Here is a 21,188-nt window from a genome sequence, read left to right on the forward strand (position 1 = left end):
ATATGAGTACACTGTTGCTGTCTTCAGACATGCCAGAGGAGGGCATCAGATCCCATTACGGATGGTTGTGAGCCACCGTATGGTTGCTGGGAATTGAACTCAGGACCTCTGGAAGAACAGTTGGTGCTCTTAACCACTGAGCCATCTCTCCAGCTCCCACAGCAGAAAATTAAAGGCTTAGATTTATCACAATTTTCTCAGTTTTAAAAATGAGTTAACAACTGAGGACTAAGTTCAGGACTTAGCAGTGCCAGTTCTATTCAGTAGACTCTCTGGAAATCTGTATAACCCCAATTTTGCAGTGACTGGAGCTGGAAAGTCAACAGGGTCAGTACGATGTGACCAGTGCCCTCGGGGACATTGCAGTATGCTGACATGCTCATGTTTTGATCACTAGACAGTTAAAAATTATTCATGTATTGTATTGTAGTTTCATAGCATTGACGAATTAGACAATAATAATGATACAGCTTAAAATTTACCAACCAGGAACCGACTAAAAGACTATTAGAAAACACAAGCTTCAGGAGGCTGCTCTGTTTTTTTTTTTTAAATCAATTTTTAATGTTTTTAAATTTTTTAATGTTTAAAAATTAAAAATTAAACATTAAAAATTTAATGTTTAAGCCAGGCAGTGGTGGTGCACTCCTTTAATCCCAGCACTTGGGAGGCAGAGGCAGGCAGATTTCTGAGTTCAAGGCCAGCCTGGTCTACAGAGTGAGTTCCAGGACAGCCAGCGCTACACAAAGAAACCCTGTCTCGAAAAACCAAAATAATAATAATAATAATAATAATAATAATAATAATAATAATAATAATAATGTTTAAAAAATCAATGCCTTTTTTGTATGTCAACATAAAACATTAAAAAACAACAAAACCAAGATAACTGGGTTGGGGTGCACGCAGGAGAGGCTCCTTAGTGGTTAAGAGTGTGCACTGCCCTTGCAGAGCCCTCAAGCTTGTTTCTTAACCGAGGCTCTAAGCCAGGGTCTAACCCAGCCCAAACCCAGGTTTCGGGGCTCACAACTACTCCAGCTCCAGGGAAATCTGATTCCTCTAGTCCATGATTACCTGTATTCGAGTGCACACTAGAATCCCCTCCCCACACATAATTTAAAATTATAAAAAAACAAATCTTAATAAGATAATGGAGTAATTCTCAAATTCTGTGCACCATCTAGAAGTGTGCATAGCTTGTTTTCATGTAGAAATAGATTGGCCAGTAAAAAGGAAAACGATCCAAGTCTAAAGCTGTGTACATCAGGAGTGAGGGTGAAGTTGACAGTTCATTCTCTGTTGCTACTTATTTATTTATTTATTTATTTACTTATTCACTTTACATCCAGATTGCAGCCCCCTTTCCTCCCAGTCCCACCTCCCAAGACCCTTCATCCATCCCTCTTCCCTTCACCTCTGAGAAGGCAGAGGTCCCCTCCCAGGGAAACCAAGCCACCCTGGCACCTCAAATCACTGCAGGACTTCCTCCTCAACTGCAGCCAGACAAGACAGCCCAGTTAGGGAAGCAGGATCCAGAGGCAGGCAACAGAGTTAGGGGCAGCCCCACTACAGTTGTTTCGGGACTTGCATGAAGATCAAGCTGCACTTCTGCTCCATATGTGTGTGTGTGGGGAAATAGTTTCAACCCTTGTATGCTCTTTGGTTGATGGTTTAGTCTCTGGGAGCCCCAAATATCCAGGACAGTTGACTCTGTTGATCTTATTTTGGAGTCCTTATCCCCCAACCCCATTTCCCTAATCCTTCCTCCAATTCTTCCCCAAGACTTCCAGAGCTCTGTCTAATGTTTGGCTGTGGGTCTCTGCATCTGTTTTGGTCAGCTGCTGGATGAAGCCTCTCAGAGGACAGTTATACTAGGCTCCTGTATGTAATCTAGGCTGACAGATACAAACATAACCTGAGGCTCCAGGGTAGTTGAAATAGGAAGGCGGGACAACCATGTTGTCCAAAGAGATTGTTCAGCACATTTCCCTGAAAATTGGAAAAGATTACTAATGCATTTATTTATGTCACTCTCACACAGGGTACCTATGTTTCCAGGCCAGCAGTGACAAATATAGTGGTCAACAATGTCTTCATATGTAGCATCATTGTGATTAGGCTTTGACCCACAAAGAGGCATCAAGGTCTCACAGTGTGCCCCTGTGAATCCACACCCTGTGCAGTCATTGGAGATGCACAAAATCACTTAAAACAGGAATATGATTAGCTGCAGAAAAGAACTTTAGGGCTAGTGAGATGGCTAAGTGGGCAGAGATGTTCGAGCCAAGCCTAGTGACCTGGGCTCAGTCCCCAGGACCCATATGGTAGAAGGAGAGAACCCACTCTTACAGATTTGGCTATGACTGCCACATCTGTCCTGTGACATGCTCAAGCCACCACCCAATAAATGTAATAATTATAAACTGCCAAAATGCATGTGACAATAGTCAACCTCAGGTCAAGCAAAGAACTGGAAAGGGAAAACTAATAAATTATTTCTGCTCTTAGCTTGATAAAGAGATAAGTATTTATGAAAAATGCTCATGGTTAACAAAGGTGTGGGTAAGCTGGGGTCAGCATTCACTATAGATTAGGAGGTAAATTATAACTTTAAAGGAAATAATTTATTAATAAATATCAAAGATGATTTTTTTTTAGCCCTGCACATCAAAAGATGATTTTTTTTTTTTTTAGCCCTGAACATTAAGAAACTTATTTGAGATTATTCGATCAGGAGTCTGTGTGAAAAGCTGCATATAGCAAGCTTGCACCAGGTGAGGCTAGATACTTAAAAGCCTGCACTGAATTGGAATTTTTATTTTTTTTTATTTTTTTTTTTTTTTTGAGACAGAGTTTCTCTGTGTAGCTCTAGCTGTCCTGGAACTCATCCTGTAGACCAGGCTGGCTCAAACTAAGAGATCCCCTAGCTTTTTCCTTCTGAGTGCTAGGACTGAAGGTGTGTGCTACCATTACCTGGCTAAAATTCTTAAAAAATTAAATCTATGTGTTTATATTTGGCAGTGCTGTGCTTGAACCTAGAGCCTTGCGAATGGCAAGCTAGCGCTGTACCACCGGGTCACACACCAACTCTACTTTTTAATTGATATATAAAAACATAAAAAATTGTTTTATAGTAGTGCATTATTTGATTGAATTTTCTCAGAATGTTATGAGTTTAATCTTTTTCATTTTTTTTTTGTGGAGAAGTTTTTATTCTTTTTTAATTATTTATTTTTATCTTATACGCCTTGGTGTTTTGCCTGCATGTGTATCTGTGTGAAGGTGTCAGAACTCCTGGAGCTGGAGTTACAGACAGTTATGTGTTGCCATGTGGGTGCTTGGAATTGAAACCAGAAGAGCAGTCAGTGCTCTCTTAACTGTTGAGCTGTTTCTCCAGTCCATAGTTGCTGTTGTGTGTGTTTGTGTGTGTGTGTGTGTGTACTTGCGTGTTTTGAGTCACAGTCTCACTCTCTGGCCCGGAATTTGAATCAATCCTCTTGTCTTAGACACCTGAATGCTGGGATTATAGATCTGAAGCACCCTAAGTGGATTATGTATCAGGTATTAGTCTTCTTATACTTGGGATGAGAAATATTAAGTCAAGCATTTCTCTTAAGGAGCAAGTATATGTTAAAATGAGTTTAAATGCAGAGCAGGCCACTTAGTGCCATTAGTGAGGGAGGAAATTGATTTGTTCCAGCTCAGGTGCCAGAGTAGAGAAGGCTGTGCCAAGGAGTAAGTGTTGCAACAGTCAAGAGGGGCTGTGATGTGGGGCCATGTTTGTGGGCTGGAGGTAGATAACTGGAGCAAGTGGAGCTTTGCAGGAAGAGCTGAAGGTCCAAAGTTCGGAGAAAGAGGCCGTAGGGTGTTTCTAAGGAACATAGCTTGCCTGTACCTCGAAATGGGAACTCAAGCAGTTTAACAAACCTCTTTGGACCTCAGCTGTAAAACAGGGTTAGTTATAGACCATGTTTTGTAGGGTTGTTGAGACCGCTTATTGAGATGTAGCATAAAATGGCTCTAAAAGTACCTGAAGTAGGAATGATTCTATAAAGGTGAGCTCTAATGATTATGAGAGGGACAGTGAATGAATGGAGGTAGGGAAAATAGCTGACACAATTCACTTCTTCAGAATACCACAAAGGATCCTCCTTGCCCAAAGCACTTGACTGCCATTCTGTGCAGCTGGCTGAATTTCCTCTCTACAAGCGACACCGGGAAGCAGGCTTGTTGCTCTAAGGCTTTGTGGCCATCAGGAGTCTCCTGCTTCTGTTTTAACATGGACACAAACTGAACTCAGCATCTTCTATTTTGCCTCTATAAGTTCACATAGTTTTTGAAGGGATGGGGAGATAATAAATTACAAATCAGTTATCTTCTATTTGAATTCATATCATTAGGATTTAATCATCCTTTAGGAATCAAAACTTCATTTTGAACAAGTTCAGGGAAGCGAAGTCCTATTAGACATTTAGAAGCCTGGTATGGTGGCTCATGCTTATAATCCCAACACTGTAGAGATAGAGGCAGGGGATTAGGATATTAAGATTAGGAAGGCTCACTTACTCCCTGTCTACCAGGGCCAGAACTACTGTGCTGCCTAGGCAAAGTTCGGGGCCTGCTCTTCTGAGTGCCATGTGGTCCCCAAGAGCTGCCTGGATCAGGGATGTTCCTAAGTTCTCTAGTGGTAATTTGAGCCCCGGGCATTGATACCCCACCCTTGCTGTTGCATAGCCACAGACTCAGACATGGCCCTCAGCAACAGTTGGGGCTTGGGCCTCACCATGGCCCCAGATGGTGGGACTGGCCACTCCTTTCTACACTCAGGTCTCTAGTTCCATCTGTCTTCACAGTGCTCAAGCTGCTCCGGTTCTCTTTCTTTCCCATCTGACCACCGCATACTCACACATTGTGGTGGCTTCCACTGCAGCATGGCCAGAGAGCTGGCAGGCCCCTGGGCGTTTGTACCATGTGGATGCCTAGTGTGGATGCCTAGTGCCTGCAGAGGCCAGAAGAGGGCATCAGATTCCTAGGATCTGGAGTCACAGGTAGTTGTGGCTACCATGTAGGTACTCAGAATCGAACCCCATGTTTTCTAAAAGAGCCAGTCAGTATCTCTCCAGTCCCACAAATGCCTTCTTAAAAGTTTCAAATATGTGAGAAATGAAGAGAGAAATTGTGTGTTTGTTTTGTTTGTTTGTTTTTTCAAGGTAGGGTTTCTCTGTGTAGCCCTGGCTGTTCTGGAACTTACTTTGTAGACCATGCTGGCCTCAAACTCAGATCCACTTGGCTCTGCCTCCCAAGTGCTGGCATTAAAGACATGCACCATCACTGCTTGGCTGATAATTTATGTTTTATTAAATATGACATTCCAAATTTGTGGAATTACTCAGTAACCCATAGTTACTAGATAATAAAAAAAAAAAAGAAAGAAAATTGAAAATAGTTCTTTTTCTAATTCAGGAGACCTAATCCACAGGTTCACTTAACTCGCCATGACACTCTGTTGTCCTTTCAGAGCCAGGTTCTCATGCCTATCCTTGCAGATGCTGTGGAATTTCTAGGTACTACATATGTGATTTGCATCAGATTAGATGACTTGAAAACACTTGGCAAGTCACTCTACCATTGGGAAACATTCCATTCCAGGAAGACTGTTTAAAAAAGTGTAATGGTACATTGGTGGGTTATTGATGGTATTGATGATGTTGATGGTGTTGATTGTGTTTATTGCTCCTTCTTCATCGCAGGGCAGGCAGCGTGACAGTGGCACACCTTACAATCTGAGTGAGGCGGTGAGTCATCATTTCTATTGTCAAGAACTTGCAGTCTGTGTTGGTTAAAAAAAAAAGGAATATTGGTCTGTTTTATCACAATAAGAGTAATTGCTAAAGTCTCAATTACTCACCTTTGGTGAAAAAAGTTCTATTGAAAACTGAGAAGCCTGAGTTATAGAATTCATTAAAAATGAAATGTGTTAAAGTAGAAAAAAGTGAAGAACTAATACACACTCATGATTTTCGCCTACACAGGTGACTTGGGATAAATTACTTAATATTTTATCATTTGATGTCTGATGACAAAAGGTTGGGCTATACAGCTCTTGTATCTTTCAGCAATTATGTTTTGTGGTTTTATTACTTTTCTGCACGTAGATTCACTTATCCAACAAATGTTTATAGGCTCAACGCGAGTATGTGAAGGCATTGGGCTAGGTGGAAGAAGTGTACAACTGGGACTTGTGTTTGAAGGAACCACAAACCTTTCAGACACATACATAAAACCATGAACAGAAAACATAACAGTGTTGTTATTATGGGATAAATAAGAGGTCACATAGAAGATCAGTGTACCTCACTTGCCTGTAAGGCCTTCAAACTAAGAGGAAGAGCTTTCCAGTACAAAGATTTTTAGACTTTTTCCCACTTGAGACCCTTTTTCCTCTAAGGAGATATCACATGATCTTGGTGTATATGGGAAAATGATGTAAATCTTAATAGGAGAGAGCTCAGTGGGAAGAGATGCCAGCCACTAACTTGACCAGCTGAGTTCAATTTCCAAGGCCATCATGGTTGGAAGAAAAGAACTAACTCCTGTAGGTGGGCACTTGGAACTGAACCTAAATCTTCTGCAAGAGCAATAAATGCTCTCAACCATTGAACCATTTCCCTCACCCTTTAGTCAAATATTTGATTCTATAAGATGTATGGCATCTTTAGCATTTTCCAAAACTGACAGCTATTTTGATTTTATAATTGTCAATGCTAAAATACATTTTTGTATAAACATGTAATATAAAATGGTGGGCCACTTCAGAAATGATTAGGAATTCTCTACTAATCCCAAGTCAGAATTCAAAGACCAAATGTAGAAAAATTAAGTTTGTTCTTTGATAATTATATACATGCATATAATATATCTGATTATTTCCTCTTCCCTTTTCCCATCTCTGTTCAAACTCTATAAATCCCCACTTACCCATAGTCTCTTTCCTAGATCCATGACTTTCGGTTTGGTTTTGGGACTCATTTAGTGTAAACATCTATGTGACTGTTGGATTAGAACTATTTATCCTTTCTAATGCTGATCCTCTTTAACGCAGTTCCTTATGTTGTGGTGACCCCAGGTATAAAATTATTTCATTGCTACTTCATAACTTTCATTTTGATGCTGTTATGAATCATAATGTAAATATTTGAGATGAAGGATATCAGCTATGAAACCCCCATGAAAAAGTCATTAGACTCCCAAAGAGGTTGTGACCCACAGGTTAAGAGCCACTGCCTTTTCAGGCCTGTCATTTCCCCTACCACCAGTTTTTGACCAGGTTTACAATTGTACACTTTTCTAGAGAGACCTTAAATCCATTAGAGAGGAATTATTTATCCCCACAACAGTAGTACCGCTACTGCACAAGTGGCCAAACATCAACTTTTAAAATCAAGAAGTCTAACAATATAATTTAAAGAAACACTAATTTGCTACTTCATGTTGGATAATTGTTTTATTTTTCTTCTGCTGTGATCAGAAACCATGATGAAGGCAACTTATAGAAGAAGGAATATATTTGGGGCTTTCAGTTCAGACTGCTAGAGTCCATGACCATCATGGCGGGGAGTACAGCAGTAGGCAGGCATGGTGTGGAGCAACAGCTGAGAGCTCCTATCTTGAGAAACAATCGCAGGGCAGAGAGAGCCAGTCTCCTTCAACAAGGCCACACCTCCTAATCCTTCCCAAACAGTTCCACCAACCAGGGACTAAGTACTTAAGAATATGAGCCTATGGGGCCATTTTCATTCAAACAGAAATGATGATAGAAAATTATAAAAGTCACTTAAAAAAACTTAAATCATTATGTTTTTATGAGAACAGAAAACTTTGTATAAACAACTTGGAAAAAACCCCAATGCTATTCATACTATAAAAGTCCTGAATCTGAGCTGAGTTGAGTTCCGGAGCATTCTCTGATGCTATGTGATGTGTCAACACACATGTTGTAAAGTGTTCATATCATGTGCTTAGAAGTGAGGCTACAGAGAAGTCATACAATGCAACATGGGTGAGTGCTTCTAGAAATATCTTAGATTCATTACATATAGGATTCTAAATTAATTTTGAACATTTAGAAATCTTTTTCCCTTGCCAATTTTTTATGACTCCTCATTCAAGAGAGACTATGACTTATAATTTAAGAAACAGTGTTCAGCCAGTTAAGATGATGAATCTGCAGTAAAAAGTACTTGCCACTAAGCCTTATGACTTGAATTTGATACCTTGAACTCACATGGAAGAAAAGGAGAATTGACTCCAAGAAACCATCCTCTGATATCCACATCACACACACACACACACACACACACACACACACACACACACACCACATACACACACACACATAATAAAAATGAAGCTGCATTATAGAAAGAAGAGAAGGTGAAAGCATAAATCAGATAGAATGAAGTGTGTGTTAACTGTTATACTAACTTGCCCAGGAAATGAGAATGTTGGATACCATACTTGGCAATTTGGTGTTGATATACAAGACAATGGAGAAAGATGAATTAAAATTAAGGGAATGTTATGGCCAGGTGCTTTATTTTTAAAATAGAATTTAACTATGTAGCCCTGGCTGGCCTGAAACTTGCTATATAGACCAGGCTAGCCTCCAGGTCATAATGATCCACTTGTCTCTGTCTCCCAGTATTGGGATTAAAGTTGTAAGCCACCATGCCTGGGCCACATTTGGTTTTTAGAAAGATCTTCTCCAAGAGGCAAGTGAGAGGGGTGGTCCATGAGCTTTTGGCAAGTGGTGAAGGGCATATTACAGCCGAGACTACGAGTCTAGAGGCCAGAAAGAACTTGGGTCAGCAGGACTGGAGGACGCCCTCCATGTTCATGGAATGAGGGTGAAGAGTTTAGAGAAAAAAAATGTCTGGGATCTTAGTTTCGGCAACACCAACATGCAAACGGGAGATGCGCGGTGTGAGGGACCCTGTGTGTCACATGCTGACTCTGTAGGGAGAGGAAGGTGCAGGTGTCTAACGAGAGAGGGCATGGCATAGACAAAGTGGGAGGCATGAGCCATCTGTGCACCAGGAGACCAGGACAGCCATAGGATGACATTTGAGAGCAGCTTTGGCATAAAAGCAGCCATAATTCAACAGATTTAAAAATGGTCTACCTAGTAGTTTTGACAGTTTACCTTGTTGGGACCCCTGGTTTTGAGTCTTGCTGGTTATATGGGCGCAGATGGAGACTCATGGTATGCTTCTTGTTTAGCTGCCCTGGACTTTACCTGCTGCCATCTATCTAGTGAACAGGGTATTGGATGTTCTTAAGGGCTTTATCCTGTCCAAGGATGAACTTCACTCTGTTTCCCTGCCAGCTTGCAGTGAGCCACACTGTGCTCCAGCCTGTCTGCAGATATATAGCTCTGATTAAAAGTCCCACTCAAATCCTTGAGGGGTCTTAGCTTTTTCAGTAGAGTTTTATTTCTAAGATACAAGGTGGTACTTTTCATTCTTATGTACTTTCCAGGGACAAAAAGTCTCATTTCTCCATTCACAGCTGTGTTTCATCTCTTGTAGTGCATCCAAGGATGTCAGTTTTGGAACTCTGTAGATCAGGAAAAGTGTGCTTTAAAGTGTGTAAGTATTACTTTTTGTTACATATTTTTAAGACAGGGTCTTGTGTAGCCCAGGCTGGCTTCAAACTCACATGTAGCTAAGAATGATCTTAACTTTCCGACCTACCTCCATGATTACATGATTATATGATTACAGTCATGTACCACCACATCAGCGATGTGGCTACCAGGGATTGAACCTGAGCCAGCAATCTACCAACTGAACCATATCCCAGCCTCCTAATACCTTTTTTTTGTTGTTCTTGTTACTGAGCCAAATTATAACTATGGCATTTTTAAAAGGATATTAAAGTTGGTTTTGGCAATCCAGGTCTGTGGTCCAGTCACTCCAGAGACAGAAGTAGGAGAATGCCTTGGTATTTGAACCCAGCCTGCGAAACAAACATCATGAGTCTCTATAAAAATATAAACTAATTCTCTACATATACACTTTCATATTTTTTCTTGTTTTGCCGACCTCAACAATAAAAGTTTTTATGCACATACCCACTTGTGGCTTTGTGAATTACAGAATACAATTTTGCAAAAGGAGGAACATTTGACATCTGGTCTGAGTTATTCTTACATATCATTACAAATTGCAACTTAATTATTTGTCTAGTTATCTGTTTAATGTAATTTATACCACTATGTGAGTTCCTCCAGGGTAGAAAGCACTCTACCATTTTTACACCATTTTTCCTCCATTGACCAGAGTGGAACACAAAGCAGGCACTAACTAACTCTTGCTGAGTGCATGAGTGGGGATACCATTTGTTTCCAGGCAACCATTCAGGAAGCCAATGAGGACAGAAGAACCCGCTGGCTTTGTTAGCTAGAGCTATTGATGGCTTTCAATTTAGTCTGTCTCTCTTGAGCTTCAGCTGCCTTCCAGTATGCTTAGAGTTTTCTAGTAGATAACTCACTTTATTATTCCTAGTGATGCAAACATATTTTTTGAGCTATTGACACACTGGTTTACCTATACTCTCTCCCTCTCCTCCCTCTCCCTCTCCCTCTCCCTCTCCCTCTCCCTCTCCCTCTCCCTCTCCCTCTCCCTCTCCCTCTCCCTCTCCCTCTCCCTCTCCCTCTCCCTCTCCCTCTCCCTCTCCCTCTCCCTCTCCCTCTCCCTCTCCCTCTCCCTCTCCCTCTCCCTCTCCCTCTCCCTCTCCCTCTCCCTCTCCCTCTCCCTCTCCCTCTCCCTCTCCCTCCCCCTCCCCCTCCCCCTCCCCCTCCCCCTCCCCTCCCCTCCCCCCCCCCTCCCCCTCCCCCTCCCCCTCCCCCTCCCCCTCCCCCTCCCCCTCCCCCCCCTCTCTCTGCAAGGTTTCCATATGCTCTTGAATTCGAGACCCTCCCGCATCAGCCTCAAGTGCTGGGATTACAGGCATGTGCCATCATGCCCACATGAACTCCTATTTGTTAGTTTTTCTGCTGATTAATACTGTTGGAAAAAAATTCTGTTGGAGGAAATGCACAGCTGATTTACTAAAGTTATCTGTGACTTTCACGACCTTACATAACTTTTCTTTCTTTCTGTTTTTTTCAATGCAGAATGACACATATGCCACTATTTGTGAGGTGAGTTCACAATCACTTGCAAAGAAAATATGTTCAGACCCAAGTCTGTATTCTTAGACTGCGAAAACCTACTAAAGGAAGATGAAGAAAATTTCAGTCACAAATCTATTTGTTTATTTCTTTCTATGGGAAGGGTTTAATGGGAGAATCTAATCCAGTCTTGGCACAGACACTTGCTGTTTTCTATATCTGTATGTCTATGTAAGTTTTTATTAATATATATGTGCATATATACAAATTCATATATGTATATGTACATATATGTATATATGCATTCACACATACACATACACATATATAAATAAATGTATATGTACATACACACACATATATGTTATTTATTTTGTGTTTGTGTTGGATAGGTGGATGTGTTCATGCACGTGTGTGGAAAATCAGAGGACAATTTGCCGGGGTCGTTCTCCCCTTCTGCCACATGGGTTCTTGGATGGAAATCCACTTGTCAGCTTTGCCGCAAACCCCTTAAATCACTGGGCCATCTTTCTCCAAACACAGAGTGCTCTGCCATACATATTTACATCACATTAAATGAGACATGTTAGGTCAAGTGTGGTGGTGTACATCTGTATTATGTACACTTAGAAGGTAGGGGCAGGAGGATCATACAATCCAAAAAATAAAACTAAAGAACAGAAAAAAAAACCCCAAAACAAAGAGAACCCTTTAATTCCATTCCTGTATTAGCCAAAATCCTTTGCCAACACGTTGAATAACGTTTTCTTCTGCTTATCTGCTAAGAAGTGCATTATTTTTCAGTTTTAAAACCTGGGAAGGCAAGATGGCTCAGTGAGAAAAGGAACTTGCTGCCAAATCTCATGGCCTGGGTTTGATACTAGGAAGCCACATGGTGAAAGGAGAGAATTGACTCCTGTAAACTGTCCTATGATTTATATCTTTAGGCCATGGCATGAGCTTCCACCTCAATGAATGAACGAATAAATAAATAAATAAATAAATAAATAAATAAAATAATAAAAGTGTTGTTATGCTCGACCTAGGTGCCCTGAAACCAGAGCTGAAACTATGTTACCTTTCCCGTAGCAGGATATGCATGATTACTCATGAATAAACATCAAGGCAAAAATATTCCTTCTTAACAGGAAGTGAAGCTATACGCTGGGGCTTTAAACACTCAATAGTCAGTGGCTATACGACTTTCCCTGCCAGGGGTAGAGTTGGGGTTTAACTGACGTGAAACAGAGTGAGAAATTTGTCCCAAAGGTGAACAGATGAGGATTTCCCCTAATGAGATGGAAAAACCAAATTTCCTCAGAACCCTATTATATGATTAAAGCAACATTCCTTTTAAATGACAGCCATTAGAAGGATCGTGCCAGTCAGGGAAACAAAGGAGAGTCTCACATGTCAATCATTGTGCTTCCTGTTGGTCCATGCTTATATAATGTGATTCTTTTTCTCCACAAGAGTTTTAATTCAGTTATCCATACCTTTTGGAATCAAACACTTTCATCAGGGATGTTTCTAGCATGGGTGCTTTGTATTATGTAGTCTTTGGAGGTAAAGCTTAGAAATGATGACTTCGCAGAATAGAACCTAGAAAATGGCGATACCACGTGAGCTGCAACATTCTCGATCATTTAAAACGTAAAGTGTATCTATGACAATGTCTTAGCCTTTTGATGGAGGGTAAATGCAAACTTCCTTATTTCTGGGAGCCTTTTTTTTTTTTTTTTTGTATTTTATAATTTCCATTTGACAGCCTCACTGTCCCTCGTCTGACCCAACCTGAGTCCCTTTCCCCACATTCTCTGTGCCAGACACCGTGGCGTCAGCTCTTCTATAACTGTAGACGGCCCTTTCTGAATCTAGAGGTTTATCTACGCCACGAACACCATCACAACCTCTGCTCCTTCTACTTGCTCAAGTCTTAGTTGAGAGTCACCTCTGTACTGTTCCAGCTGATCACACTAAAGGAAGCTTCCTAGTCACACCCCGTGGCTTTGCTCTTCTTGCTTCTTGTGCCTGTTGCCCCGACACAAACCAGTACTACCATGCTCAGCCACGTTCCTTTTTGTCTGAGGTGTTTGCTTTAAACTTGTCATTCATTTATTCTATATCCCTTTCTAAGACGGTGTAAATTCCGCAAAAGTAGGAAACTATGTTGTTTGCTTCCATGTTCTTATAGCCGAGAACAATACTGAGAACAAAAAAAGAAATTCAATAAATATTCTTGAGTGAATGAAAGCTCTTTTAGAAAAGAATGTTGCAATTCACATGGAGGTTACAGGGGTGTTTCTTCCTTGTGCTTAGAAAATTATGAAAGGTGCAAGCAGCCTATGAGCCAGTCTGGGAAGCCAAGGGATAATAAAGATGGTCTCACTACTATGGGCAACTGATAGTGAGGATAGACTCGAATATGGCAGTTGGATGAGGTCCTTGGGCAGAAGAGTGTTGGCAGCCCAGTATCCTGGAGTAGATGGTTATAAAAGTCAGCGGTTCTCAGCCTGTGGGGCATATCAGATATCTTGCATATCAGATACTTATATTATGATTCCTTACAGTAGCAAAATTACAGTTATGAAGTGGCAACTAAATAATTTTGTGGTGGTGGGGTCACTACAATATGAGGAATTGAATTAAAGGGTCACAGAGTTAGGAAGGTTTAGCATGGTCTGGCTTAGTTCTGTGCAGTGTGAACTGCTTCGAAACAACCACCTCTATGTTCACCCCAGGCACCTTAGGCTTGGGAAATGCTGGCTGCCTTCATCCTAAAGTCTGATGTTGCTTTGCCTTCATGAGTGGGGTAGCATTGCTGATAGTTTAGCCTCCACTTGGGATAATGTTTAAACTCTTAGATTGATGAAAAGTTTATTCTATGTTTCCCCTGGAAAAAATATACAGGAAAAATAGGGTCACAATTTCCTTTTTTTTTTTTTTTTCCCTAGATGGCCTATATTTTCAACCAACATACATTTTTAAACAAAGTCCTTTGTTTTTTGAAAGAAAAATGCTCATTTTTTGAAATGCTTCTGTTGCCTGGTGGTTTGTACTTTCTCCACACTGGGTAGTCTTGCTAAATGAGCTTTACTCAAATCTCCAAAGAGGATGTGACAAATAACTGAACCTTTAAGTTAAACAATCCCAAGCCCAAAGCATGGTATTTGAATTAATCCTTAACTAAGCAAACCCAGGCTTATCGGTCCCTACTTCCTTTCAGTGCACAGTTCAAACATCTTCAAGTTAATATTTGCATGTTACCGCTCTTTCTTCCAGGGCAGGTGCATTGTGCTATGGTTTCTGCCATCATCCTAAGAACTGACAGTTCCTGGTATTGCAATTATAAACTAGAGAATACCAGGAAGATGGAGCACAGCCTCTCTAGATTTTTACAATGTGTGCTTTCCCCCTATGGGTTTCTTTTCTCTGCAGCTAAGGGTGAAAAATCCCAAGTTGTGGGTAATTTGGGTTTCAGTCCTCAAATATGTACCCTGCTTTTTGCTTTAATGAGATAAGGTGTCCATTGTTATTAGGCTGTTGGAGACCTTAAAAGTTAGCATTGGTATGAAGATAGCCATTAGAATATTGAGTATTGTATAATTGGTAGTCAATTTTTAATTCTATGGATAGTAGGAAAAATACTACAAATAGAAAATAAAATGCATTATCTTGAGCTGGAATTTTAGTTTTTCAGATCATCAAAAAACTTTGACCAAGATAGTAAAAATAAAATTGGACTATTAAGTTCAGAGTTTTTTGTTTGTTTGTTTTTGTTTTGTTTTCCTCAAACTATAGAATGACAGGGCCACAGAATGAATTCAATAGATCAAGAGTCACCAAAATGAAACAAAACTAATTAAAATGTATAAGGCACCCTGCAGGGTTTCTTCTTGGAAAGAGGAAAATGTTCTAAAATCAAATTGTGTCAACGATGACTCAATTTTGGAAATTACTAAAACCCGCCAGAACTTCTGTACGCCCTAAACGAGTGCGCTCTTTCTCGTTCTTTTTCTCTCTCTGTTTGAGACAGGTTCTTATATAGTATAGGCTCCCCCACACTTGTTGAGTAGCTAAGGACGGCCTTGAACTACTGCCTCTACCTGGAAAGTGTGTGCCACCTCGCCTTACTTATAAAGTTAGAGAAGGCATTTAGGTTCCTGATTTTGGTTGAAGTTTATCAGCAAACATGGCACCGAGGCTGAACTGACCCATGCCACCTGTCTTTCACAGAGGGAGTCCTGTGAGGTCGGCTGCAGCAGTGCGGAGGGGAGCTATGAAGAGGAAGTGATGGGTAAGAAATCACTGCCGATAATCTCTGCCACCTGGGATTTATTCCCATGCAAGGCTAAGGAGCGTCTGTCAAACCACACACTCCTGCATCTCAATAGCATAGAAAATGTTTGTCTATGAGACTTGCGTGGCTCTCACCTGTAGAGCTAGCACCCAGAAGGCTGAGGTAGGATGACTGCAGCAAGTTTAAGGTCAGCCTGGGCTGCAGAGTCCTGTCTCAAAAACCAAAAACTGTCTCTGCCAGTGTTTCTATATGAAAAAGTTCTGTCATTTCAAATACTAAGGCCATGCTGATGAAGAGCCAGTAACCTCTTGTAGATAAAATACAGGAAATGTGAATCATGACTGATACTAAGGGCAGTACTTTGTCTTCAACATCAGACTGTCTGTCTGTCTGTCTATCTGTCTATCTATCTATCTATCTATCTATCTATCTATCTATCTATCTATCTATCTATCCATGCATTTAAGATAGGTTCTCAGGGCCCAAATGGCCTTGGGTTTAATATGTAGCTAAGGGAGACCTTGAACTCTTAATTCTCCTGCCTCTACTTCTGTTCTCCTGGGAATAATGTACCACTGTACTCAGTTTTATGGGGTTCTTGGGATCAAATTACAGGTTCTTGCGCATGTTAGGCAAGCACTCTACTGATGAGCTACATGCCCATCCCAAGCCCTGTTATCCTAATGAGGGGCACTACATCCTGGACAGACTGACTTGATATCAAGGAAGGCTGCTGTTTGGATGAGCTGAAGGTATCAGAATAATTTATTTAATGTGAAGTACATTGTTCAGCTAGTAGTTATTCAAAAAACTTACTATGTGGGTGTAACTCAGAAAAGGCAGGAGGAATTTGTAAGTGTATAGAAGCTAAGCCTCCCAGGGCTGGATTTGGAATGGGTGGAAAGCTTGTGTGTGTATATATATATATATATATATGTGTGTGTGTGTCTGTGTGTGTGTGTGTCTGTGTGTGTGTGTCTGTGTGTGTGTGCCTAAACAAGTGGCTTTGCCCCAATGCACTGATTCTCCAGTGATATCTGATGTGCCAGAACTTTGGTAAGTCAAGCCTGCATGTTCCATAAGCTTTCATTTCAGAAGCTTGTGTTTACCCCACTGGCTGTTGGGAATTTGGAGGAGAGCGTTGCTTGCTGTCTTAATATACTCTGCCCTTTAGTATCTCATAAACAAAAGAAACAGAAAACTATACTCTATTTCTGTAAAGGGGTAGAGCTGTGGCATTTTTTCCATCTTTGTTGTGAAGATTAACTATAGATAAAATCTGTATTTGTGACTTCCAAATGGTACATAGAAGTACCCCAAAGACATAACAGAAGCACCCTAGGGCATCATAACATTCTCAGAGGGGGTTACAGGATAGTTTCAGTCCCAAGGGATACAGGGTGAGTGGACATCCACTGGATGCTGGTGGCTCTGCTGCTCAGTTATGGTTCATGGAATAACAGGAGATCCCACTGTACTCTTTCTATGATATCATAGTTAATAAGGCTGAGACTTTTGGTGATATCTAATATAACAAAACTTTCATAAAAAAACTAAGTGCAAGACAGGAATCCATTATGGCAATACTCAATTAGATTACCCACACCAGAGAAGTTATGAAGTATTTAAGGGGCAAATGATTGTCATTAACATACAGTAACTTTTATTTAACGGTGAAATAAATATGTAATTTGGCCCTTTAAAATGTCTGCTCTTTAAAGTTTCTAAATTAAATTTATTTACTTTAATTTTGAAAAGATGTATTATTTTTAATTATGTGTATACGTGTGTCCATGTGTGAGTTTGTGCATATGAATAAAGGTGCCCTTAGAGGCCAGAAGGTCAAATCTCCTGGTGGTGAAGTGACACCTAGTTGTGAGCCATTAGGCTTGGGTGCTGGGAACTGAACTCAGGTTTTTTGTAAGATTATGAGGTGCTCCTAATCACCGAGCCATCTCTTCAGTCCCTAAGTTGTGTGTGTATCCGTGTCCTAGCATGCTTGTGGAGTTTAGAGAGCAACTTGTAGGAGTTGGTTCTCTCCTTTCATCGTTCATGTGCTGTGAATTGAACTAGGGTCCTTAGATTCAGCAGCCAGCGCCCTTACCGTCTATGCCATGCTGGCAAGATCTTTTTGCTGCCTCGTTGTAGTTGTTTGTTCTAAGAGAAGACTCACCTGTAGCTTAGGCTGGACTGAAACCCTCATTGTGTAGCTGAGCCTTAGACTTGGCAATCTGCAGCCTGCCTAAGACTCATGAATGTTGGTATTATAGCTATGAGGTACCAGGCCTGGCTAATGTGCCACTGTTTCAAGAATCTGCTAAGTTGTTAGGATACACACAGTTCTGAAATCACAATGTTTAATAGAGCAAATGGTCAGAGAATTCATTTGTTCCAAAGAACCATAAAAAATTTACTAAAAACCAAGAATGTCAGAACTGAAAAAGGTGTAAACCTGATTCATAACTTTAAAAAAATGTTTTATAATTATATTAGCAGCTTAGTTACATACATTTCCCAGAATATAAGATAATCAACTTTTTGCTTAAATTTCTCATCTGCTTCTGATCTGTGCAATATGGCTTGCATGATGGATGGGTCAAGACTAGGTAAAGGGCCCATACACCTAGGTCTGTCTATAAGTAAGTGGGGCCCCAAAAGAAGACTGAGCAGTCTCAGAACACTGTTGCTTGCTTGAGATAAAAAGAGAAAAGCTACCTTGAATATAATTTATTGCTCAGGTGTGTTATTGAGCAGGAGAGAACTGGACAAATCAGGCACATCCATCCACAGGAGTGATTAGTGAATGAAATGTTTCCTCCCCAGAAAGCACAGAGCTTCCTACAGCACCGTTTGCATCTTCCATTGGAAGTCATGGTGTGACATTACGATGGAACCCTGCCAACATCTCTGGAGTAAAATACATCATTCAATGGAAGTATTCCCAACTTCCAGGAAGCTGGACCTACACAGAGGTAAGTAAAGCTATTTCCTTATCTAAATGAAGACATTTTGTCCCTAAATTATTCGAAGCTCCAAAATATTATGCCTTCCTCACCTGTGGTTTTGGTTTGCAAAATGTCAGTTGCCTGTGCTCAAATAGTTCTTAAAATGTTTAAATGAAAAATTATTTGAAAAAAATAAAGGATTGAAACCAGTTGTGGTGGAATAGGGATACAATCCCAACACTCTGTGGACTGAGGATTGTGAGTCTGAGGCCAATCTGGGCAAGCTTCCATTGGGGGTTCAGAGGAATATCTCCCATAGATAAAGAAAATGACTTATTGACATTAATGCATTCTAGCACAGATTAAGAATTATGGTTGGATTAAGTGATACTTAATCTCTGCTACTCTAGGAGAAGCATATATTCTGCAAATATAATTCCTTCAGCAGAGCATCATAGAACCACTTTTACTATTGATAATTCTCTGCCTTGCCTTTAAAAGGGATTCCAGCTTGGGTGAAGGGCAGAAGGGAGATTCTCACAGGGGTATGTTCTAATTTAGAAATGTAGGGTATGGTAGCCTTTCAGGATGGCCACTTTCAGGAAAGCATGAGCAAGTTTATAAAAAGAAAAATTCACCCAAGATACCAAATATAGTAACATGAGAATATTCAAGTAAATTCTTAGGTTAAGTGCTGAATAACTAAAACCTTAGCTTTTCTGTTTTGAAGAAGGGGAAGATGGTGTGAATAGTGCCGACTGATGTTTAAAAGCTCAGCTCCTGGTCTGTTTCACAGCCAGAAGGATCTGGGCAGCCCCATCTCCAATGGCTCACCTGTCTTCCACAAATTAACCTGAACTCCATGTCCCAATGGGGCAACAGGTGTTGACTTTTGTCTCTTCTGTATCTAGACTGTGTCCAAGCTCTCATTCACAGTGGAACCCCTGCATCCATTCACGGAATATATTTTTCGAGTGGGTTGGATCTTCACAGCCCAGCTGCATCTTTATTCCTCTCCAAGTCCCAGTTACAGAACTCATCCTTATGGAGGTAGGCATATATATATATATATATATATATATATATATATATATATATATATACACACACACACCACTTGTAACATAAGGACATGATTCTGAAGCTTTGGTTTCATTTGTTTCTGTTTTAAGCAATGAAAGAAATGGAGTCCTTCGGTATTCCATGTGTTCATTGAGCTTTTAACTTTGTGCCTGGTAACATTTACAACTCTTCAGTGATCAAAACAATGACCCCTGCTCTTGCTGAGTCCACATTTTCTTTAAAGGGAAATGTGGTCATGACTTAACATGTAAGGGGTGTTGGTTAGTTATTGTTAACTTGATACAAACTAGAATCACTAGGAAGAGGAACCTCAATAGGAGAACTTCGTTCATCAGGTTGGCCCGTGGCAGCATTTTCTTGATTAATGGTTGATGCGGGAGGGCTCAGCCCACTGTGGCTGATGCCACCCCTGGGTGAATGGTCCAGGGTTGTATAAGAGAGCAGGCTGACGAAGCCAAGGGTAGCAAGCCAGTAAGTAGCACTTCTTTGCTTCAGCTCATGCCTAAGGTTTCTGCCTTGAGTTCCTACCCTGATTCCTCTTTGTGATGCGCTGTAACTGTAAGCCAGAATAAACCAGTTCTTCCCCCCAAATACTGTTTTTATCAGTGTTTGAAGGTTTTAATAAAAACCCAAACTAAGACAGAAATTGATCTTAGAGAGTAGACTGTGACAGACCTGGAAACAGGAATATGCCAGTGTGTTGGAGTGAGTGAATGAGACACTCACTGCTGGGACAAAGGAGGAGCTGTATGTTTTACTTTAATCCACAGCACTGCAAGCATGGCCCTAACCCAGCATCTCATCTTAGGCTCTAAGGGGAAATGTCAGAGAATAATCAGTAGAGGTGGTCATAGAATCTCTGAGACCTAATTACCAAAGAAATGACACTCATGAAGGATGGAGACCTGCCCCCAACTAATTTCATCAGGTTGCCAGCTCTAGTTCATCTTCTGCTGATGAGATACTCAGATACTTATGTTCATAACTACTGCCTTATATTCCCTTTGGCCAAAAGAATGATATGATTTTAGTTGGTATTAGTGCCCTTTTCCCTTGGGCTATTCCAAAGAGAACTCTATCTCCAACCAAGAGAAATGTTTATCAGACAAGTTATTACTTTAAAAAGAGACAACTTGTGTGTGTGTGTGTGTGTGTGTGTGTGTGTGTGTGTGTGAGAGAGAGAGAGAGAGAGAGAGAGAGAGAGAGAGAGAGAGAGAGAGAGAGAGAGAGAGAGAGATTTGGATAGCCATCCTTTCTTGCTGTGTGTTGGTTTTTAACTTGTTTGAAATGGAGCAGATCATATCTGAGTGTTGACTCTAATGAGTTGCTGTTGACATACTGATTCTAATTCAGTGGGAGGTCATTTCTTTTTTTCCTTTCACATAGAAGTACACAGAGGGAAGGAGAAACACCAAGATGTTTGTGTCTGCTAATGATTAGTGTGAGAGTTTGGGGGGGATTGTATCAGAGGAATGCTATGAAGCTTATGGAAAGACCTTCTAAAGACAATCCAGTGTGACAGATGAACCATCTCACTCCTACTACTTCTAGTCCACCAATGGGGGGCAGAACATTTGCCAAAAGTGTTCAGAAGGAGAGAACTCTACTCAAATTCAAAGACATTAAAACACCATTCTGTGGAGAGAGGAGATACACTATTCCATGGGGCTAAGATGCAATTAATAGG

General features: G+C 40.7%; 1 protein-coding gene across 2 annotated transcripts in view; it reads left to right on the top strand.

Annotated features, from left to right (window-relative positions):
- The window catches only part of Ros1 (ROS proto-oncogene 1, receptor tyrosine kinase), a 112,567-nt gene that overhangs the window by 2,892 nt on the left and 88,487 nt on the right, over positions 1–21,188 (top strand). For both annotated transcript variants that reach the window (XR_013105219.1, XM_034524422.2), the window contains exons 2-7: positions 5,751–5,795; positions 9,588–9,647; positions 11,177–11,203; positions 15,410–15,470; positions 18,297–18,445; positions 19,330–19,468. Coding sequence is in view for 1 of the 2 variants with exons in the window: in XM_034524422.2 (XP_034380313.1) it covers positions 5,751–5,795; positions 9,588–9,647; positions 11,177–11,203; positions 15,410–15,470; positions 18,297–18,445; positions 19,330–19,468 (481 nt within the window). In the remaining variant the exon portion in view is untranslated. The remainder of the gene's footprint in view (positions 1–5,750; positions 5,796–9,587; positions 9,648–11,176; positions 11,204–15,409; positions 15,471–18,296; positions 18,446–19,329; positions 19,469–21,188) is intronic.

The sequence above is a fragment of the Arvicanthis niloticus genome, chromosome 20, assembly GCF_011762505.2.
Source record: "Arvicanthis niloticus isolate mArvNil1 chromosome 20, mArvNil1.pat.X, whole genome shotgun sequence".
NCBI classification, from domain to species: Eukaryota; Metazoa; Chordata; class Mammalia; order Rodentia; family Muridae; genus Arvicanthis; species Arvicanthis niloticus.